Source organism: Chenopodium quinoa, unplaced genomic scaffold (genome assembly GCF_001683475.1).
Source record: "Chenopodium quinoa cultivar QQ74 unplaced genomic scaffold, ASM168347v1, whole genome shotgun sequence".
NCBI classification, from domain to species: Eukaryota; Viridiplantae; Streptophyta; class Magnoliopsida; order Caryophyllales; family Amaranthaceae; genus Chenopodium; species Chenopodium quinoa.
Window position 1 is genome coordinate 543,769 of NW_018744874.1, and position 27,506 is coordinate 571,274.

Genomic DNA, 27,506 nt, shown 5'->3' on the forward strand with positions numbered 1-27,506 from the left:
TGTTAAATTAATCAACAGTGTTCTCCAATACTCACTCTTCGTACTCCATAAGTATCTTTAGACAAAGTCAATTACAGACAATAGTTTTTAAAAGATATATGCAAGTATGTGACATCAATTTCCTAACGGAATTAGTACTAATCTACATACATTAAACATTATATTATAAATTATGATAAAGAAACCCCAACAAAACACGTAACAAGTTGAAGGAAATAATACATACTCAGCACGTGCAAATATAATTCAGAGTAATTAAAAATTTATAATTCCATACTTTGGTAAGTAGTTAATGAATTTAGTTCCAATTAAACTTTTGACTTGTGAAAAGAATACGCATCAAAACCAAACAAAGCAACTCCCCAAAGATTTTCAAGCCAACTTTATAGCGTAAAAAAGTCATCAAAAGTTAGGTTTACAACTTTATATTGCTACCAACATTCATCTAATCTGTAATTAAATGTTAATTAGTCAGTCATCATATATGAATTATATAATTAAGCTTCCCTTTCCTAGAAGCTTGATGCGATTTTCTGATTCTATTCATATCTTCAAGTGGGTTATTTCATAATCATGCCCGACTAATGCGCCACATCCAATGATGGGCGGAAAATATGTTACACTTTTAACAATCACACTATTTTTCTGCAAAAGAAAACATAGAAAATAGAAGAAAAAACAGCATACTATGAGGAAAGATACCATTTCATTCATTTACATGCAAGTCAAATGTGTTCTTGGCATACAATAAGAAATGTTCAACAGGGGGCCCACTAAAGGGCCCAGACCCGATAGGGTGAATTGGACAGGCCCAACTAGGTTCGAAGTTACACGTATCACAATTTAAATCCAATGTATGATACAAATTCTTGATCTAGGGGCGCTAACTGTCTACCATGATATAGTGCACAACCATTCTTAGATACAGAAAATACAATTTCTGATTGTAGTCATGAGAATGTTCAACTAATCATGGATTATTCTAGCAAAAACTTTTAACCAGGAACAAAAAAAAGTAATTATTACTTACGTAGGATCTTGTGAATTGTGATGTTGACATTAGCGTTCTGTAACAATTTGCAGTTGAACTATAACTGCATTGTACTCCGTAGTAGGATCACAAATGACATCACTGATCATATGGTCCAAGCAAATTTGTTTTTACTTCCATTGTCTTCCAATCAGCCACCCTCACCTCTAGCGCAGCCATTTCTTCTCGGATACATGCATAAATCCTATTTTTTTCTCAACTGGCGTTTTCTACTTTTCAATCTCCCACGTCAAGATACAGAGGACCATGCCAAAGCATTATGTTCACGTGCAAGCTTGATTACCCAGGTTAGCATCGTTTTATATAGATTGCGCAGCTCAGCACTCCAAATGCGCTATAAGAACATCAATAAACAAGGATACAAGGAAGTGAATCCTTACAACTGCAACCATGTCGCAGAAGAAGCCTACAAACATATAGGAACAATATATAAGGTAAAACTGGTAAGGGAAAACAAGAAAATTACATAGCAGGCCAGAAAAAAATAAGAAAATGAGTCTCAGTGGTTATAAACAAGTGGTTTTGTAAGAGACATCAGTTAAAATAGATTTTTAAAATCCTCCTTATAACAGAAAGGTGACTGGAGAATAACACTAATGTGCATCTAACAGATTCTAACAAATTTGTGCGGTCAAGAAACAAGGTTACATGCCTCCTACTCATGTAATCTGTACAAAGAAGCTTCAGAAGCTCCCAAATCAGAGCTTATATGCTGTCCATTCTCCTTAATCCAGCCAAGATTGAATTGTGTTATATCTCATTTGGATGGAACAAATGGGCAGATTGCCAGATTCAGATTCATATATATTACAGTTCCCTTTACATATACACAGCCAAGTGTTTAGACAACAAATATGTAGAATTCAGTCAACACTTCATGGATTGACTCGAATCCATTCACATTATAGTTTTCTTTAGGAAATATAGCCTAAGTGAATACACAGGCCCAAAATTTCAAAGAAAATCTCACACGAAAAAAGACTTTTACTTCAAGTCTCTACCTTTTCTTTCCAATTTCTAAAGTGTCTTTAAAAACTAAATCAGGTGTTTGTGTGAGTGGGTTGGGAAGGGGAAAGAGAGGAGGGCGGGGGGGAATAAGAAGTTGGAATATTGTAGGCTGTTATATGCACATGCCCCATTATCTACACTTCAGTGAAACTTTAGGTCCGTTTGACTGCCATTGCATTTTTATAACTTTAAAACGGTCAGAGGTGGTTCATAACAGACCAGAAACAGGGTTTCTTCTTATATATAGGTCATTTAGTCATTTGAATAATCAATCCTATATCCATTCCAATCAACCAAGAGAGGGTACATAAAAATTTAAACCTAACCTATGGTCTGTAAATTAGTTTGCTCAACTTCACTCCATTCATATAGCCTTAATATCGTGCCAAGCCTTTTTGAGAAAAACAATAACAAGGTAATACATAGGAAAACCGGTTAGCCTTAAGAAGCTTGGAGGATTTTGGCAGCCAAGAGCCAGAGAAGCAAAATAAAGTTAGAGCTGTAAGGATCCTGTCGATATAGGTACTATGAAGGCAAAGAAAAAGAAATGGACAAAGGCCTTGCACAATAAACTGATTTAGAGAAGATAGAGATCATAACGTTTAATTGAGCAAGATCTGTACTACCAATTTGAAAATGAATGGTGACTTTTGACTTGTACCATCCATTAAATCATTTTCAAAACTGCATACAGTTTTCTGTCAAAAACATTGAGTGATTAACAGAGAAGATTAGATGAGGAATCAGATCCTTTTTTTCAGATGAGAAAATCTAGATGTTAGGAGCAGATTACTGGCATAGTCAACGCTTCTTTTTATGCTTTCTATTTGAGGTAGTTCAAGAATAAAGTTTGTATTTTGTCTATAAACATTATTTGAGATATATTCCCTCCGTATTATAAATTGATGCTTCCGCCTATTAAAGTAGTAATATTGGTGCACGAAAACAGAGGGAGTGTATACATTTTCGATGGGCAAGCATTTGCAACCATACTGACCTACACAAATCTACTATGCAAGCAATTGAAATTACTTTTTAACATTGTTGAACACAAGTTCCAGTGTTCCACTAATTAACCGAGGAGTATTCACATAAACAGCAAAAATACTGTTCTTGACTAGCAATGATCTTTGGGATGCAACATGCAAAAACCATTATAATTTAGAGGAAGGCTACATATTCAAGATGTAAAAGCAATAATTGAGAAACATAAACTCCATGGCTAAACAATAACCTACCTTTTTTTTCAGCAATTTTGGAGGGTAGAAGCTGCGATCAGGTCCAAAGAGTTAAAGTTGTAGGCGTGCACTGTTGTTGTCCTGGTTGATCCTTGATAGGCCACTCTAGATAAAAACAATAGCAATTTGAATACTCAAATACTGTATCTGGCACACCACCAACAGCTCATTAAGGTGAAGACGACAACTCCTTAACTACAAAAACCAGGTTTCTGTAGTTCATAACAAAGAAATCATCATACAAGTCGAAAATCACCTCCTTGCCCTTTGCTAGCTTGTAATACAAATGGCTATGTCTGCATGCCCCACATAGAAACCTATATGAAGTACATTGAAGGCTTTCAAGCAAGCTCAAACACTGGCACCCTCAAATATTTATCGCTTATAACTAGCAATTCTCCCACTTGTTGGGAGCAGGCCATCCTTGGCCATATCAGTAAGCGCATTAAATACTGCATCCATATTGCCTTCTTTATGGTTAACCTCAACAAGAACCTTTCCAAGCTCTGCATCATTAAGCTTACAGCTTCTCAATACATTGTGCAGGACTTCCTCTAGCTCCTTGTTCATTTCTCCTTTGAAAAGAGCTTTGATCAAAGCTATTACTGTTATAGTGTGAGGACTGAATCCAGAACTCATCATTTCCTTGTACAAGACATACGCTTTGTGTGGATTCCCACACTTAGAATGACCATGTATGAGTACATTATATACAGCTTCAGATGGCTTATGGTCTTTCTGAAGCATTGACTCAAATACTCTATCTGCTTCTTTCATCAAACCTTTCATGCAAAATCCCTTCAAAAGAGCCACAATGCTCCTAAATTCAATGTCACTACAGCTCTCTATCAGTGTGTCATAGGTGATTCCAGAAGGGATGGAATCATCATAAAACATCTTAAGCAGAAGCTGCTTTGCTTCCTTTGTCCGAGCTTGTTTATTAAGACCATTGATAAGTACACTATATGTGACCACATCAGGAAGGAGACCCTTTTGTATCATCTCATCATGAAGTTTAAAAGCTTGTTGAATATTCCCTTCTATACAGTGTGCATTTATCAGTGTAGTATAGGTAAATTCATCAGGAGGCAAGCCTGCATTTAGCATATCATTGAAAAGAACAGAGGCTTCAGCAAGCCGATTTTGCTCACAAAGTCCTTTGATAAGTGACGAATACGTAATAGCATCCGGCAAAATCCCCCTCCCAACCATCTCATTTTTCATCTCAAAGGCACGGTCCACGTCTTGATTTTTGCAAAATCCAGATATAAGTGTACTATAACTCACAACATCGGGTACCAAACCTCTCTCCATCATATCCTGAACCACACTAATGGCCTCCTCCATCCTACCCAAAATGCAATGCCCATTGAGAAGAGCATTGTAGGTCACAATAGACGGTTCAAATCCACCGGCAGTCATCTCATTCAATAAATTATAGGCTTCATTCAGCAGACCTTGCTGGGAAAATCCATCAATCAAAGTAGTATATGTTTTTCCATTGGGTCTGAGCCCTCTAGAGCACATCTGCTCCAAGAATTCCATTGCTCGATTCATATTACCCGCCTTGCACATGCTATTAATAAGAGAAGTATAGGTAACAACATTGGGAGATAAACCATTTTTAAGCATATCAGAATGCAAAAGGAGTGCCTGGTGAAAGTTACCATCTTTACAATACCCATTAACAAGTGTGTTATAAGTCACCTCATCGGGTATAAGCCTCTGGCGGTACATATGATGAAAAACCTCAGAAGCTTCCTTCATCTTCCCCTCACAACACAACCCATTAATCATAATATTATAAGTAATCAAATTAGGCTGCAAACGGTTCGACTGAAGCGAACGAAACAAGCTAATTGCATCGTCCGCCTTCTTAAGCTTAAAATGAGCATCAATTAGAGTATTATAAGACACAATATTAGGCAAACACCCAGTTTTCTGCATATCAGAGAAAAACTTCAAAGCCTTAGGCAAATGAGCAGCCCCAGAAAAACCCCTCATCAAAATATTATAAGTAAACACATTAGGAGACACACTTAATTTGTTCATATCATCAAACAGCTCCATAGCTAACGACAACGACGACGAAGACGGCGGCAAATTCCGAAGAATAGCATGAAGAATCGAATTATACGACAAAACCCCAGGCATAAAACCCTCAGTTTTAGCAAAATTAAGAGTATTAATAGCTTTATCTACCATATTAAGCGAAGCATAAGACTTAACCATCAAATCAAAAACATCAGACGAATTCGAATTAAAAGATTGATAAGAGTTTTTCAGAAAATCAAACACTAACCCACCATTTGAATCAATAAGGGAAACTTCGCGAGCAAGTTCTTCAGCGAGAGATTGCGCGGTTTTGAAGAGGCGGAATTTGGTGAGAATGTGGAGGGCGTAGCATTTGGATTTGGGGTCTAGGAAAGTGGGGTTCGAGGAAGTGCGCGCCCAATTGAGGAATTGGAGGGTTAGGGGTTGATCGAACTGGGTTTTGAGGAGGACGAAGCAAGCGGATTCTGGGTTGAATTCTGGGAGTAAGGAAGGGAGTTGTTGAGGGTGTCGCCGGAGGTAGGTTATGGCTTTGTCGGCGAGATAGGCGTTGCGTGGGGAAGATGGTGTTGTGATGGAGGAGGAGTGGTATTTGCATTTGCGTAGCAGCATTTTGGTTTGCTGGGTTTGGGTGATTGCACCACTGAGCTTGTATTAGATTAGTACTAGTAGTGCTGGTCTTGACATTGAAGAGGGATATTCTAACTTTGCCACAAAATGAAATTTAGGGTCCGTTCTCTTCAATTATTTTCAGTTTGAGTATGTTCAGTTTAGTTCAGTTCAGTTCGTTTCAACTTAATTTAGTCAATCAGAACTGGACCTTAGTGGATTAGGGCCTAGTTCTGTTCAGTTCAATTTCAATTCAGTTCGAGTTCGGTTTCTAATTTTCTTCTCTCATAAACAATTCATTTAAGCTTAGTTTAGTTCAATTCAGTTCATTCGTTTTCAATAAATCAAAACAAGCCCTAGGTATAGGTTGGATCAATTGACTTATTTGGCATGTGGACATTCGATTTAAAACTAATCCAATCTAAATTTTGACTTTTTATGGAAACAATGATTTAGCATGACTTAAACTTACAGTCTTTGATAATGTATAACTGAACTCAATCCGATTATTCGAACTGACACTTATGATTAATGAATATGTAAGAGCAGAGCCCAGGGGTGTCGATGGGGCTTAGCCTTCCCCTTGGCTCAAGATTATAAATAAAATTTGCTCCTACTTGTTGTTAAGAGTATAGAAGTTGGTTTTTACCATGTATAGTAAACACGATATTAAGTGTGCAAATTGCAACTACACAAAATTTTTATTTATTTATTTGTCTATAAGTTAAGGTAATGAATTCGATAATAGTTGCAAAATTATACATACACAGATATGATCTTGGCCCCCTCACTTAAAAGTTTTGGCTCCACCACTGTGAATATGCACATGATTTGGTTCATCAGGTCATGCGTAACGTTAAGCTAATTTGCTAGTAAGTTATTAGGATGTTTATCATGACTTAGTGTCTATTATCTTCAGATTATTTTCAGTTCATTTCAGTTTAACTCCAATAAGTTCAGTTCAGTTCAGTCCTTAATTTCCTTCTCTCATAAAATATTCAGTTCAGTTAGCTCCAATAAGTTAAGTTCAGTTCAGTTCAGTTCAATTCAGTCAATCAGAACAGACCCTAAAACTTACCTGATTCGATAAGCATAATTGAACCAACTCGATTATTTGGATTGATACATGTGAATAATGAATATGCATGATTTGGTATATCAATTCATGATTAGGTACATCAATTCATACCTAACGTTATGCTAATTTGCTTAGTAAGTTTTTAGGATGTTTGTTTTACTTTCTTATAACTGTTTTATGAAGCCTGTTTCATAAGTATATTTAAAATAATTGTGTTAGATCTGATTAGGTCTAGTAGGATCACACCATATCTACTTCGGATTTAAAGCACAACACTACTTATACGGTTATATCTTGTTTAGTTCAAACTTTTTTTTTTTTCATAAGTTTGATGTTTATACCAGATTATTGTTTTGTGTTTATTCATAATCATAATGGTAGGTGTCGCTCGCTGGTTGTGCCACGTGTTTGTTGAACACCACCAAAATCCAAGACCATGTGCGACAAAATGCCACAAATACACAATCAGCTTATCCAATATCCAATGACTCGAAAGAAAGACGTTTGGATGAGAATAACCATGGAGTGGGAAACACCCTCAAGGAAGCTTTTCCGATGACAAAAATTCCGATTCCGGGGTTACCAGAATCAAACTTCTTCGTCAACAACAATGGCGGCTGCACCCTCTTTCACTACAACTACTTTCTTTTCCAGAAATAGCAATGACAACACCAAAATATCTCACTCTCTATCAAATCACCTTTGCGCCATTCCAATCTCAACTAATTTTACGCCGCCAATTTTACGTTACGCCACCCTCCTCCGCCGTCATCGCCGCCGCATACGACGTTACAATTTCAACGGAGTTGGAGATAATGATTACAGCACCACCACCAGCGGCGGCGCCGGCGACGGAGAAACGCCGACTACCCCTGTTACTAATTCTGAGAAGGGGTTTCTGGCAGCCGTGATTGACAGTCTTCCTCTTCCGCAAGGAGAAGCTAATACTGCGATTGTCTCTGCTTGTGTTGTCGGCCTTCTTACTGGTGTCAGTGTCGTCCTTTTCAATTATGTGGTTCGTATACCCTAACCCTAACCCTAACCCTTTTTTTACACTCATCATTTCATTTCATTGTCTTTCGATTTTATTACTTCTTCCGTCTCAAATTAATTGACAATGGCAATGTTTTCGAGAAATTTGACATTAAATGATGAATATTATATGATATTTGAAAACAATCTAACACGATTGCACGTGACTATTGCGTGTTTTGCAAAACAGTTGTGGTAGTTATTTTGGGACGGAGGGAGTAATTTTACTAATTTATAATTTTTCACTTTGAGTGTTATCTGATCAATGAACAAAAGGCCTTAGGTTCATGAATTACGTGATTTTTGTTGGGATGGAGTACCATACCGAGGTGCATCATGGTTAAGGGAGGAGAATCTTGAAGAAACTTGGAAGAGGACTATATTCGTACCGGTTGGTGGGGGTGTGGTTGTTGCTGTGTTGAACTATATTCGAGAAGGACTTGATTCCACTGAAGGAGGAGACTTTAAAACCATTCCTCAAATTCGGGCTGTATTTCAGCAGTTCCTTAAGTCGTTGGCAGCATGTGTCACTCTTGGAACCGGGAATTCGTTGGGCCCTGAAGGTCCTTGTGTTGAAATTGGTTCTTCCATTGGCAAAGGAATTGCTTCTTTGTCTGGTAGGAGTGCTGGGAAAAAGGTTCCTCTTGTTGCTGCAGGATCAGCTGCCGGGATTGCTTCTGGTTGGAATTCTTCAACTATAGATTGTAATGCACTTACCTACATTGTTTTACATTCTTTGCCGGGATAGTAGCCCTGCTCTTTTATGCCTAATGACTGCTCTCGCAATAACTTTGTGTCTTAGTTTGTGTATGTGGTGTCTCCTGTTTTTGTTATTTAGTTTTGATCATAAAGATAGAGGAGTTCAGGGGTAAATTTTATAGTCGGGCCAATTTAGAGTCATCAGAAGGTCAGACTAAGCCTTTTAAATAAGTTTACTTTAATTAAGATGATGAAAATTGAGGAGTTGTGGAAGCCTGGTTATATGTTCTTGCGAATGGACCTCAGAGACTTAAGAAAAAACAAGAACTGCCAAAGTGCAGGATTAAGGCATGCCAACTCTATCACGTATAAAGTTTGGTTATACTATATTTTCTAGCATGTAGTTCAAGGCATTCCAACTTAATCAAATTTTAAAATCTCTTCATAGATATTTAGGTTCCTATCTTTTTTATTTGGTTATTTTTGCTAACATTTAGTTCTGAATTCATTTGTGTGCTTCTAAAGGCTATAGGTTATACTTGCTTTTTTGGCTGCATCTTTTTCAAGGTTATTTTCAGTAACGTAGGAAAGTTGTATTTTTCATACATGCTCTTGACCTGTATAAGTTATTTTCACACAGGATTCAATGCTGCTGTAGCTGGTTGTTTTTTTGCTGTGGAGTCTGTTATACGGCCATCACCTGATTCAGATGTATCTCTTACAAATACAACCTCAATGATCATACTAAGTGCTGTCATAGCTTCTGTATTGTCTGAAGTTGGTCTTGGTGCTGAACCAGCATTCAAGGTCCCTGATTATGATTTTCGTTCTGCAAGTGGTAAGTTTTGAACTCCTCCTTTCTCACTTATTAGTTACCAATGTTTGTACAAGTAGATTGGCAACTCCTTAAAATTATCTGTCTATTTGTATTCAGAATTTAATCCTACAGCGTACAAACATGAACCAACCTTCTATTTTCACTGCAATTTCATATAAAAATTGCCAATGTTGCTTTGAGGGTATCATATGTAATATTCAGTCCATCATAAAGAGACCATTCTTTCCAAACATTTCTAAAAAGACTTTTCACTCAAGGAGCTTATCTTTAATAGTTGTAAAATTTTCTGCATGAGTTATTATATTTAGATTCATTTAGTTAGCTTTTGACTTTTCAGAGCTTCCGCTGTATCTTTTGCTGGGAATTCTATGCGGCTTGGTTTCTTTGGCCTTGACTAGGTGTACTACTTTCATGTTACATAAGGTTGAAGAAATTAAGAAAGCTGGCCGAGTACCCAAAGTTGTTTTTCCAGTAACTGGTGGCTTAGCTGTTGGACTCATGGCTTTGGCATATCCAGAAATTCTATACCGGGGTTTCCAGAATGTTGATATTTTGTTGGAATCTCGACCGTTTGTAAAAGGTCTATCAGCTGACATATTGGCTCAATTAGTGGGTGTTAAAATTATTGCTACATCTTTTTGCCGAGCCTCTGGATTAGTCGGGGGATATTATGCACCATCACTTTTTATTGGTGCTGCTACAGGAATGGCATATGGAAAATTTATTGCTTTGGCAGTTTCTGAAATCAGTCCAATCCACCTTTCTTTCATTGAAGTGGCATCCCCACAAGCATATGGCCTGGTACCAGTTATTATTGCTTTTATGATTTCAATGAGCAATATATAAATGCAATTGTTGCTTTGACCAGCATATAGTATGCAGATCTGTATTAATTTTATATCAGTCCTCATGTTTGTCCTTAATTGTGGATTTGAATTTTCCGAATTTCTGGGAGCTTTAGACTCTAATTGCTTTGTGGTTTGTTGGTGTGTCTGAGATTAATGCTGCGAGTGTAAAGATTAAAGAACTTGCTTTTTATCTTTTAGGAACACAAAACACTTAATATAATTCCACAAAGAGGAACTAAAAAAGGGTATTGTCTTTACTTTCAGTAATTTTTATATGGTTTGCATTGATTTGATCGACTCTATGAGTAGTGGAAAAAGGCACTATCATAGTATTTGTGAACTTGTGTAAATTGTCAATTATCCATGGGTTGTGGTCCTTGTGGTTTTTACACCATTCTTTGTCTGTTTTTTTATGCTTAGTGTCCAGTTAGCTTACTTAGCTATCAGTCTTAATTATTTTCATAATATTAAATTTTACCATTTGTCATTCCTGTTGTTTCCTGCTTTCTTCAAACCACAGAGGGAGAATAAACATTTAGACAGGAAAATTCTTTCCTGGAGTAGTGTGTTTCTGAGAACAGACCTTTTGCAGCCATCATAAGTTGCTCAAAATTAGGCCTGTTCACAGTGATTTCGGATCGGATATCCGAAGACTCGGATATCAAAAATTGATATCCAAATCCGATTTGAAAAATTCGGATATCCGATATTCGGATATCCAAAATTTTCGGATCGGATGCTTCAGATATCCATTATCCAATATTACGTAAAATTGTTATGATTACTTTCGAAATTTCACTAATTTTACCGTTTTTTTATCGCTAAGTTGTATAAAATATTTTAACAAAAATAGTAGTCCTTTTGCAATTAATATTATCATCAAATATATTAAGACTATTACAATAAGTTAATAATACAGGGTTAGTTTTATATGAACAATTTAAAAATTATATTATTTTAGGCTTTGTATTTCGGATATCTTTCGGATATCGGATATCCGAAATTTTGAAAATTAATATCCAAATCCGCATCCGATATCCGCTTTTTCGGATCGGATATCCAAAAATTCGGATCGGTTGCGGATCAGATTATCGGATTTTCGGATAGTTTTGTACAGGCCTACTCAATATGCCTCTCTTTATCTAGTTTATGAAAGTTGCTTTTACTAAGTGGCTCAAATAAATCTCTCACACTAGCTGTCTAGCTCAATACTATCCTAGTTGGAGGTTTAAGAAAATAAGCTGTTCATGTTTATGGCCCTTTATAGATTGGGCTAAGATTTGATTTTGTCAACCTAGTTATTGTTGCTGATCTAGCTGCAAGTTTAGGCTTTATGATTCATTAATATATGTTAACTTTTGGAACTACAGGTTGCCATGGCTGCTACTCTTGCAGGGGTTTGTCAAGTACCTCTGACATCGGTGCTGCTACTTTTTGAGCTTACTCAGGACTACCGTATTATTGTACCACTTCTAGCAGCTGTGGGCACGTCATCTTGGATTACATCTTCAAGGATAAAGAGAACGGATTTGAGAGATTCCAAGACAGTTAATGAAAGTTCCCTTAAGATTCAAGAAAGTAATGGATCAAACAATAATGCTAGTTTACGTTCTTCTGGCAACTCATACCCTGTAAAAGAATCTAATACTGATAATATCTGTGAAATTGAGAGTTCAAGCTGTTTTGATGATTCTGATGCGGAAAGTGATGAAGTTGAAAGGAAAATTTTTGTGTCGCAGGCCATGAGGACAAGTTTTGCGACTGTCTTAAGAAGTACATCACTTATTGAAGCTGTGACTCTGATGCTTGCAGAAAAACAGTCTTGTGCACTTATTGTTGATGAGTATAATTATTTGATTGGTATACTATCTCTGGAGGATATTCTAGTGATCAGCAAATCTGCGCAAGCTAATGGAAGAAAATCTGAGGTATAGGTTCCCACTTCCCAATTCTTCTGTTGCATGTGAAGCTAATGAAACGAGATTATCCTTCCTCGTTAATATTTTATGCAGCACAAGTGAGTAGGTCTCCTGATGTCAAATTGTAGTTACTGTCACGCAGAGTAGCTTTTAATTGCTGGACTAAACTTTCTGTGTTAGTTCTTTGTTAAATCTACATTCTTTTCAACTTATATTGACTTATCAGTCATTTCATAATCTATGAAAAGACTTCAGTACTTTCCAGAAAGAAGGAATTCCTGAACATGTTTGTGGAATGAAGTTTCAATTTTTTTTTTTTTTTTTCCCTTTTTACGATCTTGCTATTGTGGCCAATTTCACCTGTCTTTAATTTTGCAAAAGAACAAAATAAGCAAGATGTTTAAGTGAAAAAAAACAAGGTTGGAAATCTAAATACTACGTATATTATAGCTAACAAAGGTGATGAAATAATAAAGTTTTTCTTCTGACAACGGAAAATTGGAAAGCCGTTTTGTGGAATATTCCCTAGTGCAAGACTCATGCCATCCCCCCACCCCACAAAAAAAAAAAAAAAATGCTTTCTCCATCAATTTATGTGATAGAAAGTGTATCACTTTAGATTTGTATGAGAATTGAAGTATGGATTGTCAATTGAAGTTACCTCTAGTTTCTAATGGATGAAATTGAAATGGCCTTTTCTAATAATAAATTGAAACTTACTGTCAGTTAGCAGGGATCATGCTATATACATAGTATTTACATTTTAGGTCGTGGAAGGATATTTACTGTCAGTTAGCATTTGGTACTTGACGTACTTCATCTGAAATCAAAATCCTGATGGTTATCACTTCATTGTCTACTCTCTAGTCTAACCTTTCCATGGGTTAAGGAAATCAAAGTTGAATTAGTGAGCAAGTGCAATGCTATAGAGGATGATTTTGAATAGTGCTGCTTTTAAGTGTGCTATTCATTTTCTCTTGCTTATTTCCAACCTAAGTCTGCTGAGATTTTGCTTATCCAGGAGTTCTGCATGACATGGTAGCTACCTCTGTTCACTTGTTTGTTGTACCAATGAATTTGACTGTTCTGCACATATCACAGGAAATTTTAGTGGCAGATACTTGTTCTCTTGATGGTGAAAAACATGAGGTGTTGTGGACAGTAACCCCGGACATGGATCTTCTCTCGGCTGAAATAATTATGATCAGGCATGGTTTAAGTCAGCTGCCTGTTATCTCTGAGGTTGGGGAGGGGTGCAGAGGAAAACCAGTGGGCATTATAGACATGCAGTGCATCAAGCTAGCTTGCAGGTATTACTATGCATCTGTTCTGTTACTCTGTTAGACATGCATTGCACTGAGGCTGAAACTATATGAATTTAGGATATTGAAAAATGGCTTTAAAATCAATTTCTGTCTATGCCAGGTATATGATAGTACTTCTGTCAAATTGATGACTAGTGTTGGTTTTACTGGGATAACTAGTAGTTTGTGCATTATGTAGTTTGTGCATTATGTCATGGTTGTTTTAGTGAATGCCTTCGTTTAGACATATATGTTACCTTAAATGCCTACATTATATGGAGCTTCGCTGTTTTCACCCTAAAAAATATCAAGTATGAGGAATCAACCGCCAATTAATTTAGTTTAGGGCCTAATGGCAGTAAATTCAGAAAAGAGCAGTTAGTTTAGAATAGGGAAATTCAGTCTCAGATTTACTCCATAAGACTAATAAGTTCAAACATGCTCTTATTAGCTCAGATAATGGTCCCGTAGTTGTAAAGAATGGTGCTTACGTTTGCTGACACTAGACTCTTTTTTCTCGGCATTATTCTTTTAAATGGACAAGTCGGGGCGGACTTGTTTATACAAGTATACAATATTACTCTGGGATTGCTGGCATTTCTTCCATCTAAAAATCAGTTCACGAAATCTTGGTTATTTTGATTTATTTTATTTATGTACTTTTTTGTGTGCAGAGCTGTTGCCGTCAAAGAATATCTGAACAAGAGTATTAGATCAGCAGAAATGGATCCCTTCAAGCCCAGGAGCAAGTCTGCACCTTGATTATATCTTTGAAGGCTAACCTGCCAGTCATCATCATGAAATTTAAACCTGGAAGATGACAAATAACCTCAACAAGGGTACTAAGTGGTGACATAAATAGCAGCTTCTTTACGCCTAGAGTATTTTGTAAATACGGCATGTGAAGTGGTTAAGTTTGTTCACCATATTTAAGAGCTGCAAGGACTGGTCAATTGGTCATATAATCTTTGTCGTCTTTTTGTCCACGCTTCAAATTGGCTTGTTCATCGGAAGGTTTATATATTGGCTGGCTGCTATCCAGACTGGAATACAAATTTCATACAGGAATGTCATTGAGACAGTGGTATACATTGTACAGTAGTACTATTATCATACGAGTAAGTTTTTTTTTTGCAAGGGGTAATTCACTTTGAGGCTATTGAGCTACAAAGGACAATACTCATTTTTTTTTTTTGGTTAAAATACTCTTATTGTTAGAATGTTAGGAACCCAAATATTTTGTACCAAGTGTGGTAGACTTTTTAGGCTGTAATTGGATATCTGTTATTTTTCAATTTTCATTTATAGCACTTGATTATCAAATGATTGACTTTTGTCATTAACTTTATTACCTTAATTAAAGTATAAATCACTTTGAATAAACCTTTATGCATTACATGAAACATGACCATAAATATAGAATACTAGCCTGATCAGATACTTTGAAATTATCAGCAAACATGTTACATATACAAAATGCAAAACGTTCAATTTTCTAAACACAAAATGTCTTATTGATTCAAAACAAAATGTAAATAAAACACAAAAGTATAAAACCAAATGTAATAAACGTGTCGTGTTGTGTTCCAATCCCCTAGCACAGTAACATGCCTTCGGCTGGTGGTGGGACAAGAACATAGCAGTTGCGGCGAACTGTTAGTAACTAGTTCCAGTAGTGAAAGATAGGCATGACAGAGAACTTCATCATGCCAAGGTTGCAGTGGATGCCATTGTGTTCTCCACAAGCAAAGTAATGAGGCTGCCACTTGGTGAGCTTGAACTCAAATCCGCTTCCACCTCCTTGGGTGGTAGTAGCCACTCGCTTTCCTCTGCTTAAATCACAACTTAAGTAGCTCTGCAAGTCTGGCAGTAAGTATACACTGTGGCCTGGTGCCCCGTTTACTGGTGCATTGAATTTGAACACTGCCAATAATACCATTAAGGTTAGTTTATATAGTAGCATGCATGCATTATAGTATTACTTAATGAACAGATTTGTATACAACATTTGTGATCACGCATGTACATACCTAGGACATCATTGACATAAAAGGGTCCATTTTTGAGAGCCCAATCACTGTAATTGAAGCCAAAGTTCCAATTGTTAGAGCCTCCTACGACAATCTTGTTAGGCCCGTCTGTGCGGTTTCTCTTAGAGAAAGGGCAGTCACCCTGAGGGGTACCTGCAGGAGGAGGCGACTCAGCCTGTCCCCGAGGGGTACCAGCAGGAGCAGGGGACTCACCTTGTCCCCGAGGGGTACCAACAGGCGGTGCATGATGACTCCTTCGCGCCCTTCCCCTACCCCTTCCCCCACGCCAACCCCAACCACCCCACTCCCTTTCAGGGGGAGGAGAAGGCAATTCCTGACCCCTTCCCCAACCCCAACCCCAACCTCGTCCTTCAGGAGGAGCAGGCGGTGTTTCCTGTCCTCGCCCCCACACCCAACCTCGCCCTTCAGGAGGAGCAGGCGGTGTATCCTGACCTCGTCCCCACCCCCAACCCCAGCCCCAACGTTGTGTTGTCAATGGTTTTTCCTCCTTGTTGGCCATGCATGTTCCCAACAAAGAAGCTCCTAGTATTGTAATAACTAGGATACATACTGATGAATTAACGGTATTCATTTGTGACAATTGGTGTATTTCTTACACTTTCAAGTAATACCAATAAAATGTACTACTAGCTAGTATGATTAATGTTGCAATGAACATCTCTTTTGGTACACAAGGCTTATATAGGGGATATAATGCACATTTGTGGAGCAAAGATTTACAAGTTTCGCCGAAATTTGGTTTGTCAAAAATAGACAACCCTTAGACTTTGCAACTGAGCTGAAGAGAAGTATTATTGTGCCAAATATTCCAGCATTATTGATCAAATCAAAGTCAAGAGATATACTGCTAAAGTGCTAAGTGCTAACTACACAGTTTTAGTGGGTTGGTTTGAACTGTTGGTAGAAAACAGGTAATTAAGTTGATACTGAAGTAGCCTTTTTTACCATTTGTTAATTTGAAGAAAATAAGTTGAGTTCATTTCATACATGAATGGCTTTAATTAGTGCGCATTTGCCAAATTTGGTGACAAGTTTAAGTAGTAATGATGCAAATATGCAATGGATGTATTACTGTGTAAAAGTTGACCAAATAAAAGTTTGGGGAAGTAGCAATTTACTACTTTTACTATACTAAATCCGTAGAACTTTAGGTCTTACTACAAATTTAGATTATTGTAGTGAATAATGACGTGTTTATGACATAATAATGATGCTATATTAGTAACATGACTAATAACATGGGATTAATTATCAACATCATTGTTATGCAACAATTGCATGACCAAAATGTTGGGGCGATAGCAATTTTCTATGAACAAAGTGTTGGCTCACTTGACAAGATTCTTACCTCAAATCCTAAAGGTATGAAATTCGAATCCTACCAAATGAGGCTATTTTGGGTAGAGATTTCCTTACCATCCCCTCTACTTTCAAGTGTCGCAAATACTGACTAAAAAATCGTGAGGGTTGAGATCTGGTAAAAAAAAATAACAAAATAGCTTAAATTTTATTAATTTAGTTTTTCTCGTATTACGCCTTATAGTTTTTTTTTTTATTATTATTTTTTAATGTGGCCTAGGTCTGGCACTTACGGTATGCAATGTCGTGTCACGGTTTTTTTTAGGTACCGGGCTGTACCGACGTACCGTGCCACTGCCCGACCGTATGCTGTCGGGCCTAGGATTATTGGGCTGGAATGATATCCGCTCCTCTGGGTCGGAGTCTAAGAGGGATCAGCGATTGGAATATTGGATGACTGATGTTAGAAATTTGAAATTATGAGAAAACACCACTAAAAATAGTAAATAGAAAATCAGACACCATTTTTCACCAAAGCTCTGATTTCCCCACTCATCAACCCTACGCCATTGTTGCAGCTTCAAGGTAGGAGAGAGAAAGTATGGGAGGTCCAGCGACGAAGAGGACGATATCACAAGAAGCATTCGATGAAATTGTGAAAGAAAACATTGAAGATTATGAAATGGAACCTGCTGAAGCTGTTCAAGACGCCATTGATTCTCTCACTCTTCAAGGCGTCGATCTTTCTGGTAATCAATTAATTCTTTAATTTCTCAAACATTTGTCAATCTTTGAGTTTAATTTCAAAATTTGAATTGAATTTATTGTTGATTTGTGTTGGAAAAGGTATAATTACCTGTATACCGGGGGAAAGCTCGGTGGAAGATAATCCAGTGATGAAATCAATTGATGATTTGATGAAATTTCTTGATGAATTTGAGGAGAGAGAATTGCAGAATTTGACGCCATTGTTGCGTAACCTTGCCAATCTTTGTGATCCTAATGATAGCAAGGATAAAGATTCGAATGCGAATGCGGCGATTGCTGCTAGAAATGGAGGAGTGGAATTGGTGACATCGATTTGTGAGAAGGTTTCTGGTAGTGGAAATGAGGAGGTTGTTGTTGCAGCTCTCTTGGCACTCACTTCTTTGCTTCGTGGTATGGATTTTTATCCTTTTCGTCTCGAGTTTGAATCTTCTAAGTTATTATTGATAATGTGAATGAATGTTGTTCAAATCTTGATGATTTTATTTTTCAAATGTGTTATGTTTGCATTAAATTTTGCTACCTAATTGTGTTTTGATACTTGTAGGATCACTTTTTCGCGGTTGTGAATAATTAGAATGTGTTAGATTGGACTTGAAAATTAGTTATTATAGATTGGACTTGATGATTAGTTATAATAGAATGGACCTTAGAGAACTAGATATTAATTTATTGTAGATTGGATTGAGAATTGATTGTTGATTATTATAGGTTAGACTTGCTAATTGTTGCGTTTTGTGTGGTGGATTTGTGTGACTCAGATGTTCAGACTGCTCAAACCTTTCACAAGTGTGGTGGCCCGGATATAGTCATAGGCATTTTGAATCAAGATGCTCAAAGTTCTGAGATATTGAATGCTTGTTTTTCTGTCATTGCTGCCTCGGCAACTGAGAATGAAATTCTCAAGGAAGCATTTGTTAACTTGAAGATTGATCAAGTCATGGTCAACACATTGAAGGGGGATAATAAAGGCAGTTTTCCTAGTATGTATGATTCCATACGGGTTTTACTGACTCCTGATGACTTTCGTGTTGCTGCTTCTCAAGTATGTCAGTGTAACCCTTACCTAAGAATCTTTGACGTTATGCAAATGGTGTTTGTATTTGGTTCATTTAGTAAATTATTTGTTGTATATATGCTTGTAGGTTTATAGATATGCTCGTCAGTTTGCAAAAGCTGGAATTGCTGAAGCTCTTGTGGATGCACTCCAGGAGGGCCTCACTTCACCCACTCTAGTTTCTGCAAGTGTTGCTTTGAAGGCTGTTGCTGTAAATGTAAGTATATTGCTTTAAGTGGCAGTTCGGGTTCAGCTTTAATTGTATCATCCCTTCTATAGATGTGATGATTTTGTGTTCTATCAGTAGTGGCAAATTTTCGTCTATCTTCCACTAGCAGACAGTACCATTTCTTATAGCAGCAGCCAACATATATGGTAGTTTAGTGAACTGAACTTAGCATGAAGGAACTTTGTCAAAACAATTAAGCGCATTTTTATTTATATAATAGATAGATTTCCATGTAGTTTTAGAATGACTGCAGATTGGAATGAATAAATTAGCCTGCAAGCATTGACCTTGTACTTGTCTGCGTTTGCTTTTCACTATCATTATTCAACAGCTTAAAATGTCAAACATATTTTTTGCAACTTCTCTTATATTCACTTTGACATCTGGTTTTCTGAAGTTTCCTATATGCATAGTCTCTGCCTGTCATTAATAGTAAGTTTCAGATTCTGTTGAGATTTCTATGAGTTTTTGGTGTCTTACATTGCATTTCTATACAGTATGTGTGACTTAGTGGCTACAATGTCGGGTTAAAGCGAGTCTTCGATATTAATCAATGAGCTTCACCTTGCTCACTCCTTCACTTTTGGCATTGTGTGGTCACAGGATGAAATTTGCAGAAGTATAGCCGATAGGGGTGGTATTGATGCTGTTCTCCGATGTATTGATGATAGTGGTGAACAATTGAACAAGTCTGTAGCCCGATCCTGCTGCATTTTACTGACTAAGGTGTGCATTTACTGCTTATATTGTAATATAGTTTCATGTTTTTTTCCAAACAACATAACTAGGGAAGTTGGAGACTTTAAGTGAAAAAAGACTAACTAACAAAATAAAGTGCACTTCATTGTGTTTTGTCATTATATGTAGTTAAGTAGCTTCACAGTTAAATTTATCAAATAATCATGGTGTCAGTTTTTTTCATTATTAACTTGGTAAACCAAAAAAATAAATAAAAGAAAAAAAAGATCATAAAATAAAAAATTATACTTTCCTTCAGATGTCACAACCTATGCCAGTCTCAATTAAATAGGGGTAAAATTACAGTCGTGACTTCCTCAGATTCCACTAGTATCCCTGTAGGAACTATGTTGGATAGTGTGATGTGAGTAGTGCTTTGATTGCTGAGTTTGGACAAAGAATTGGGAAGACTTGCATTTCAGTATGTGACTATTTTTCAGGATCTAGACATAAGCATCTGAAAAAAGGTGAAACCTGCCCAGGGGTTTTTTGAGGATGATCCTCCCTCTGAGGGTTGACAAGTGACTATTAAGTGAGCGTGGGTGAATTTAAGAATATACTTCAAATTACCATTAGAAGGAAAGTGTTCGCTAAAGACCCTAGAGTGAATGTCTGACAATTGTAGGGAATTGCATTTACGAAACATTGTATTGATGTGTATAAGTCTGCGTCATAGGCCCATAGCATTAATGGATGGAATATTCAGAGTTTTATAACCATACTTGAAAGGTGGGCATTACTCAATACACTTAGCATTGCCATCTTCAATGGACCTCCTTTTGAGTTAGAGACTTGACAATCTCATGGGTGTTTGACTCATGGCATCAGAACTCAAGAGGGTAGTTGACACTTTTTCCGTGCAAGTTCAGTTTATCCAGGTCTAATAGGAAACTGATATATGACATGGAGTGCCATGCACACCAGTGTGTGCATGCCTTTAGTTAGGGCATATTTGTGTGGGTTAACCACAGGTCTATAGCAGGGTGGTTTGTATTGGTTTTGTGACTTTGGTTTTCTGGTTGAGTAGTGTTTTGTTTTTACTGGAGGGAAAGGTGTACAACTGTGAAACTAACTGTTGGAATTACTTGTGTGGTTCCGAAAACGTTAATTTCTTAATGCATTCGTTCCTTTGTTTATTTATTTATTTATTTAACTCACTCATTTGACTGTAGCTTATAGTTTCTACATCTCTGTTGCTCGTTATGCATCAGTTAATGAAGCTTAACTGTTGAATATTTTTTAATAGTTGGCTGGAAGCGACTACAATAAGAGTGCAATAGTGGAGAAAAGAGGTTTGGATAGATTGATCAGCCTCTGTGGCAGATTTGCAGATGAGCCAACTGTAATACAAGAGGTGAGGAATGTGCAAAATTAGTGTGGAACTTGTATGGTCCTTCTAGTGACCAGTCATTGTTTATTAATTATTAAATCAATTTAAATGAATTCTAGTAACTCTGCCTGCCTTATTGAGCACTGATCAGTCATATACTTCCGTTTTCCCCATAATATTGATTCATCCTTTGACCTAGCTTGCAAGCAACCATTATATGCCTTTTTCAATGAGCTATCTTAAGTTGGCAATTATTGTATATTTGTTGTGCTGATGTGTGCTTTGACAGTGCACAAGGGGTTGTAGTAATAATTTTCTTGCTCTACAGGTTATGTATATAATTAGTGTGCTTTCCCTTAGATCTCCTGATCATGCATCTCGTGCTATAGAAGCTGGAGCAGGAGATCTGGCTATCCAAGCAATGCAAAGGTTTCCTTATGCGCAGCAATTGCAGAGATATGCATGTATAATGATACGGAATCTTGTGGTCAGAAACCCAGAAAATAGGTAAGCCAGTAATCATTGGGTTCACAGATTATGACATGTAGTTCCAAATGAGCTAGAAGTCTATTAGTTTTGCACTATTGCAAGAAGCATAGATTCCAAGGCTAATTTATTTTATTTTATTTTTTATTTGCCATCGTTCACAGAAAAATTTTGCTTGACAATGGCATTGAGAAGATCATCAGAAAGGGCAAGGAAAACCATCAGAGTTGTAACGCTGCTGCAACAGATGCTCTACGAGACTTGGGGCTTGATAATTACAACTTGTAACTCCTACTGATGCTGCGGCACAAGAATGTTTTCCTCTGGAATATAAAGAGAAGGCTCATGCATCCATAAGAAGTAATTTTCTGCACTCGACTTTAATCAGACTTGCTGTTATTGTCAACGTGTCTTTGTGTGATAGGATGAATCTGGCAAGAGATAGTATGAATGATCATGTGGAACCTGAAAGCCTGAAGTGGTCTTATATTGTTAGCAGTTACTAGCTTCCATACCTAGCAATAGCATGCTTATGAATAGAGAATCAGCTGTCCAACGTTTAGTCTATAGTCTCTATACGCTAGTTTTTCTTTTTGGTTCTTTTACACTTCTGCGAATGGATCGCATGTCTTATCCCTTTAGAGCCATATATTGGAATCGACCTATTTGAGAGGATTACAAATTTACAATGCACCTTCTGTATAGATTACTTAAGCACCTCTTTGGTTCAGAAACTTTCTAGGTGCTCTTAAACAGAAAAAATGTCATGTTCTGGTTGCTTCATTTTAAAGTTTTTTTATTTTTTAAAAGTTTATTTGTCATCTCTCTGTTAATGAGGGTATTGAACATTCTCAATCATGTTGGTGGGAGAACAACTTCCAGGGTCTACCACCACCACTTGACCCACTATTACCCATCAGGCCATCACCAACCTCCGAATTCGACTTGTTCATGACCCATCAACTAAAACCTGGCCAAGGATTTGAATTCGTTCATGGCTAGATTACTAGATAAGTAGATATGGCCAGTGTGGGGGGCTAAAACAGCACCCTCTGAGCTGAGAGAAAAGTAGATTGTTGGATATAATAATTACTTTGTATTATACACTGCCCTAATTTTTACTAGAGAAAATACAAGTTCCTCAACCTGAGAAACATGTATTGTATCTCAAAGGGGTAAATTCATCATTTTCAATCCACAAGTTGGGTAGTATTGTAATTTTGTCTAATAAATAAAGTAATCTAAGTTACAGCAGAGCAGTTTAATGGAGAGCCAAAGAACAACTTACATGGATATATGACTTTTTTTTTTTTACTTATGGTACCAAACACCAAATTTGAAGTATCAAATCATTCAATAATTTCAATTCTTACCGATTTTTTTTCGAGCACCCTGTCAACCAAATCTACTCAAAGTCTTTGCCAGAGGTTAAATTTGAACAGCATTCAGTTCATATTAACCCTCCTAGTATGATACCTTAGTATCTAAGGACTAAGGTAAACAATGTAAAAAGGAAAAAAAGCACTCATTTCTGTTACTGATTTCTGAAGAAGTGAAGAGTGAAGAATAAGAGAATGATTATTGCATAGGGTTAGTTAATGATCTAAATTGTCGGTTTCCGTGACTTTAGAACCTATATTATATAATCCGGAAAAGTAATTAAAAAAAAAAATTTGAAACTGAAAAAATGAGTTCAATTTCATTTCACCAGTTTTAATGGCATGAATGGCTATCACCATTACCAGTCTACCAGTCACCACCACACATCAATTTAAATGGAAAGACAAAATTACAATAAATTTCGACATTTCGTTTTCAGTATAACTGTTTTTTGTAAAAGAACTGAACTCGTTTGTCCTCCAACCCCCCCCCCCCCCCCCCTCCCTATTTTCCCTCTCAAAGGCTTTACTGAAACAGAGTTCTGATTTCTGAACTTCCCCAGCAAAACCTGGCTCATGCTTTGTACTTTGCAGGCAGCACCCCTATGTTTTCATCAGCATTTCACCACAAACTTTACGTCGCTGTGATGAGAGAGGAAATTTTATATCAGATTAATGGATAAACTAATAATAATGCTTAATCTAAAAAAAAAAAGCCTAATAAAATTCAGTAGAGCATAGACCACAATGAACATAAATGATACAAACTTCACATAATTACTGGCATTATACAAAATGTCAACTACCTCAGTATAAAAGGATCTGAGCGATGTTCACTAAGAACAGAACAAGAAGCTACAAACAGGAGACTCTTCACTTGTAAAATGTGTTAACTAGAGCATGTTCATACCTCATTTAAGATGGAACGAAGCCTGTAAAGAATGCCTGAAGCCGCTGACAGCATCAACCGTGATATATTTATTCAAAACATTAGTTATACAACCCAAAAATTAATAAACCAGAGTTTAAAAGATGGTACAGAGTAAAAGTCATACTTCATATCAACAAAGAGAATTTCCACATACCAAATAGTGTAGGAGAGCTATTGGAACATCTTAGAGAAAGCTTTCTTCTCCCGGTCACGTCGATCAACAATCTGCATCAACACAGTATCGTTTGAATTCTCCCTCATATCTTAAGTGCAGTATCACGATTCATAATTAAACACACAGATAACACTCTTACCTTCTTTCTTGCTGCTGCTAGTTCTCTCTTTATTCCAGCTGAGCAAACACAAACATTTCAAGTATATTTAGTGATAAGCAAGTCACAATTTTTCCAAAATGAACAGCTTACAACTCCAAAACACAATACACTGATTCATAGTTATCAGGAATAAATTTTACTTACCATCATTAGGTTCCAGATCTAATGCCTTCTTGAAACTTATAACCGCAGCATCTATGTCGTTAAGAGCCATATGGGCCTGAGGAACAGACAGAATGACAGATTACATCAGGTCAAACATTAACTTGCAGTTAATACAGTTGCTCTGCAGCCAATGTACAGTTTTTGTTTTTTAATTTATAAATTGAGATTAGAGACTAATATGGTGCCCAAAACAAATGCCTGGAGTCTAGGCGCCTAGCACTGTTTGTTACTGCCAGACTTCTAAGGTAACTATGTACAAGAACAGAGTACTAAACACCCGTTTTAAGTCGGTTAATCTGTCACAAAGATAAGAAAAAACCCCTTTAGAAGGAAGTGAACACCCCTGTTTTAGGAACTGAAAAAATAATTTTGGGGTATCTGAAAATCAAATATCAGACAAATGTTTTCAGAAAGAAATGTTGTAGAGGAAACCACAGCAATACAACATCTTACTAGTTCAGAAAAGGTAAACTTTCGGAGTAAAACACCAACCTGTCCTTGGCGAAACAAAGCCTTGGCATTATCCTCATCACGCATAGCGAATTCAGTGTCCAACAAAGCACCCTTTAAATCTCCAAGCTTCAACTTACAAGCCTTGAATATCATAGACAAATAAACAAGTTCAAACAGATTAGTACTCCTTACTACTACTTCAACATGAGGATAATCAATCCTATGTGAAGACTAGATACAGATTTTTTCCCTACAATCCCTCACAGTAAACAAACTTGCTGCTTAATCACTGATAGTTAAGACATGATATATTTCAAGTTCAGATAACTTCCCATAACTCTAAATTCTTACATTTCAACAACCATGCTTAGTGCCCGGGAAAAAAAACAAGATATATCTATGAAAAGCTAAACACTACAAAAGAACAAGTGAGAATGGAAGCTTACAGAACTGTTTGTGAAAATCTGTGACTTAATCTTTCTCAAGGCTGCACTTTTCTCTGATGAAAATAAAAGGAAAGCGAGTCAGATTTTAACCGACAGCAAGTAGGTTGCTGAAGCACCATAACAACTACTCTTAATCACAATGAACATCAATAAAGTCGTTCACCTTCATCAACCCCATCTTTCTCCCAGCATAAATCCAAGTATCGTTGTGCTTTCCTATACTTTCTGAGAGCCATCTTATAGTCTTGTTTCTGAATATAAGAGCAAAATTTAGAATCATAAAACACTGTAATAGCAAGTAAAAGACAATCATAAAACCAGCTCACCTTAAAATGTTCATTTCCAAGAGACTTAATAGAGTCAACAGCATCAGTCCACCAAGAAAGTTCATCAGGACAATGGTCAAGATCAGCAGGCCAATCCGGATAACTATCGCCATCTTTATAAAAATTCGAGACTCCATCATCAGTCCCCTCAAGAATTTCTCCACAATCAACAATAACAACATCCTTGGAAGGGCGTTCTTCATCATCATCATCGCTATTGACATGTTCAATGGATCGAACAACACCCATACCTTTGATCACTCTACCAAACACTACATGTTTTCCATCTAAATGTGGAGTCCTAGTAGTAGTAATAAAAAACTGAGACCCATTAGTATTAGGTCCACTATTAGCCATTGACAACATTCCTTTCCTTTCATGTTTTAACTCAAAGTTTTCATCCTCGAATTTTAATCCATATATAGACTCCCCTCCAGTACCATCCCCAGCTGAAATGTCTCCTCCTTGAATCATAAAACTCTTTACAACACGATGAAATCGACATCCCTGCAGCAGTGCAACATAAATTTGATAATTCCCCTTACTATTATAAGTAACATATTTGATCCATACTTTTATTTATTTATCTCAAAGTTCCCCAAATTAGCAAGAAATGAAAATTAGTACAAAAACCACCATATTTGATCCATTCTTTTATAATTTTATCTCAAAGTTACCCATATTAGCAAACAAAACCACCACAACAAACAATAGTACCAAAAAAATAATACTTATCCTACATAAAGTTGAAGGTTTTAATTCACAAATTATACTAGAAACTTAGAAAAATATGACAAAAAATAAAGAAAGAATTTGAAGTTGACAATGATAACAATTAAAGTACTCTTTGTATTTTTTAAATGACAACCCATAAAAAATACGAAGTATGTACACTACATTTAAATCAATGGCTCAATAAGACAATAAGTCTTCCACCTAAGGCAAACTCCATTCGAGTCAATCTTGTACCCGAGTACACCTAGCGTTACAATATATCCTTGGGTACACCTAACTCTAGAATATTTAGCCAGTCGAATCGATTAAATCGAAAGACGATTCGCTAAATCAGAAGATAAAAACACTAAACAGAATCAAATTGAGAAACAAAGGAATAGAAAGAATACCTTGTAATGAAGTGGGACGCCGGTATGAGGTCCGATGCCTTTTTCGCCGGTACAAAGAGCTCGGAAATTCTCGGCGGTTTTGGGAACGACGTCGTTGTAAAGCTCAACGACAATCCTACCTTCGAGTTCATCGCCAATGCTTACATCAAGGTAGCATCTATGTCTTGCCATTTTTTCTCTGTTTTTTTTAAGTTGCAGTTGAGAGTTTACTTTTCCTCTTCTTGGAAGTAGTTAAAACAAAAACAAAGGAACCTTATAAAGTTGTATGACTGTATGGTGTGGAGTTGTCGATTATATATTCGGGTGTATCATGCGTTATGTATGTTTGTCATACGAGTACATATACGCGGGAGTAGATTACTCTGTAATTTTTAAGTGAAAGGGTTAGATACTTAGATGTAAAACAAGTGGAAGGGGGTTTGGACTTTGGAGTAGTTAGTTTGATGGGTTGGTTGGTCCCGCTTTTTATTTCAAAGCTTATGTAGTTATGTACCAAATATGTCCCTTGCTTACTGTTAATCCTGTTAGATATTGACTTCTGGTTTTGTCTCTTAGTTTCTTTCAAGTTGTTCATTTGTCATTTCATTTCATCTTAATTTTGACAACTATGTAGGGTGTAAACTTGTAATTATACGTTTAAAGTATTATTACATGTAAAAAATACGAGTACAAAGAAATATAACTACAAAAGTATAAAGTAACTTATAAGTGTCATC

General features: G+C 36.7%; 5 protein-coding genes across 5 annotated transcripts; 2 read left to right on the forward strand and 3 right to left on the reverse strand.

Moving 5' to 3' along the window:
* Positions 1-689: 689 nt before the first annotated feature.
* Positions 690-6,006, reverse strand: LOC110704972 (pentatricopeptide repeat-containing protein At5g39710-like). The gene is made up of 2 exons (XM_021882782.1): positions 3,298-6,006; positions 690-1,457 (listed from the first exon to the last, which is right to left on the reverse strand). Exon 1 carries the CDS (start codon positions 5,959-5,961, stop codon positions 3,673-3,675), a length of 2,289 nt encoding a protein of 762 aa, XP_021738474.1. The 5' UTR covers positions 5,962-6,006; the 3' UTR covers positions 690-1,457; positions 3,298-3,672.
* Positions 6,007-7,506: 1,500 nt separating this feature from the next.
* Positions 7,507-14,999, forward strand: LOC110704973 (chloride channel protein CLC-e-like). The gene is made up of 7 exons (XM_021882783.1): positions 7,507-8,051; positions 8,352-8,748; positions 9,408-9,605; positions 9,943-10,406; positions 11,824-12,381; positions 13,474-13,682; positions 14,351-14,999. The coding sequence occupies exons 1-7, from the start codon at positions 7,647-7,649 to the stop codon at positions 14,436-14,438; spliced, it is 2,319 nt and encodes a 772-aa protein (XP_021738475.1). The 5' UTR covers positions 7,507-7,646; the 3' UTR covers positions 14,439-14,999.
* Positions 15,000-15,020: 21 nt separating this feature from the next.
* Positions 15,021-16,643, reverse strand: LOC110704975. Its single transcript, XM_021882784.1, has 2 exons — positions 15,707-16,643; positions 15,021-15,599 (listed from the first exon to the last, which is right to left on the reverse strand). Exons 1-2 carry the CDS (start codon positions 16,296-16,298, stop codon positions 15,340-15,342), a joined length of 852 nt encoding a protein of 283 aa, XP_021738476.1. The 5' UTR covers positions 16,299-16,643; the 3' UTR covers positions 15,021-15,339.
* A 572-nt stretch (positions 16,644-17,215) lies between these two features.
* LOC110704976 (armadillo repeat-containing protein 6-like) lies at positions 17,216-22,440 on the forward strand. The gene is made up of 8 exons (XM_021882785.1): positions 17,216-17,775; positions 17,873-18,184; positions 18,553-18,836; positions 18,937-19,065; positions 19,681-19,803; positions 21,062-21,169; positions 21,474-21,652; positions 21,796-22,440. The coding sequence occupies exons 1-8, from the start codon at positions 17,628-17,630 to the stop codon at positions 21,917-21,919; spliced, it is 1,407 nt and encodes a 468-aa protein (XP_021738477.1). The 5' UTR covers positions 17,216-17,627; the 3' UTR covers positions 21,920-22,440.
* Positions 22,441-23,500: 1,060 nt separating this feature from the next.
* LOC110704977 (peptidyl-prolyl cis-trans isomerase CYP40-like) lies at positions 23,501-27,259 on the reverse strand. The gene is made up of 10 exons (XM_021882786.1): positions 26,791-27,259; positions 25,667-26,173; positions 25,504-25,591; positions 25,341-25,393; positions 24,934-25,035; positions 24,421-24,496; positions 24,256-24,293; positions 24,096-24,166; positions 23,921-23,964; positions 23,501-23,652 (listed from the first exon to the last, which is right to left on the reverse strand). The coding sequence occupies exons 1-8, from the start codon at positions 26,959-26,961 to the stop codon at positions 24,113-24,115; spliced, it is 1,089 nt and encodes a 362-aa protein (XP_021738478.1). The 5' UTR covers positions 26,962-27,259; the 3' UTR covers positions 23,501-23,652; positions 23,921-23,964; positions 24,096-24,112.
* Positions 27,260-27,506: the final 247 nt, after the last annotated feature.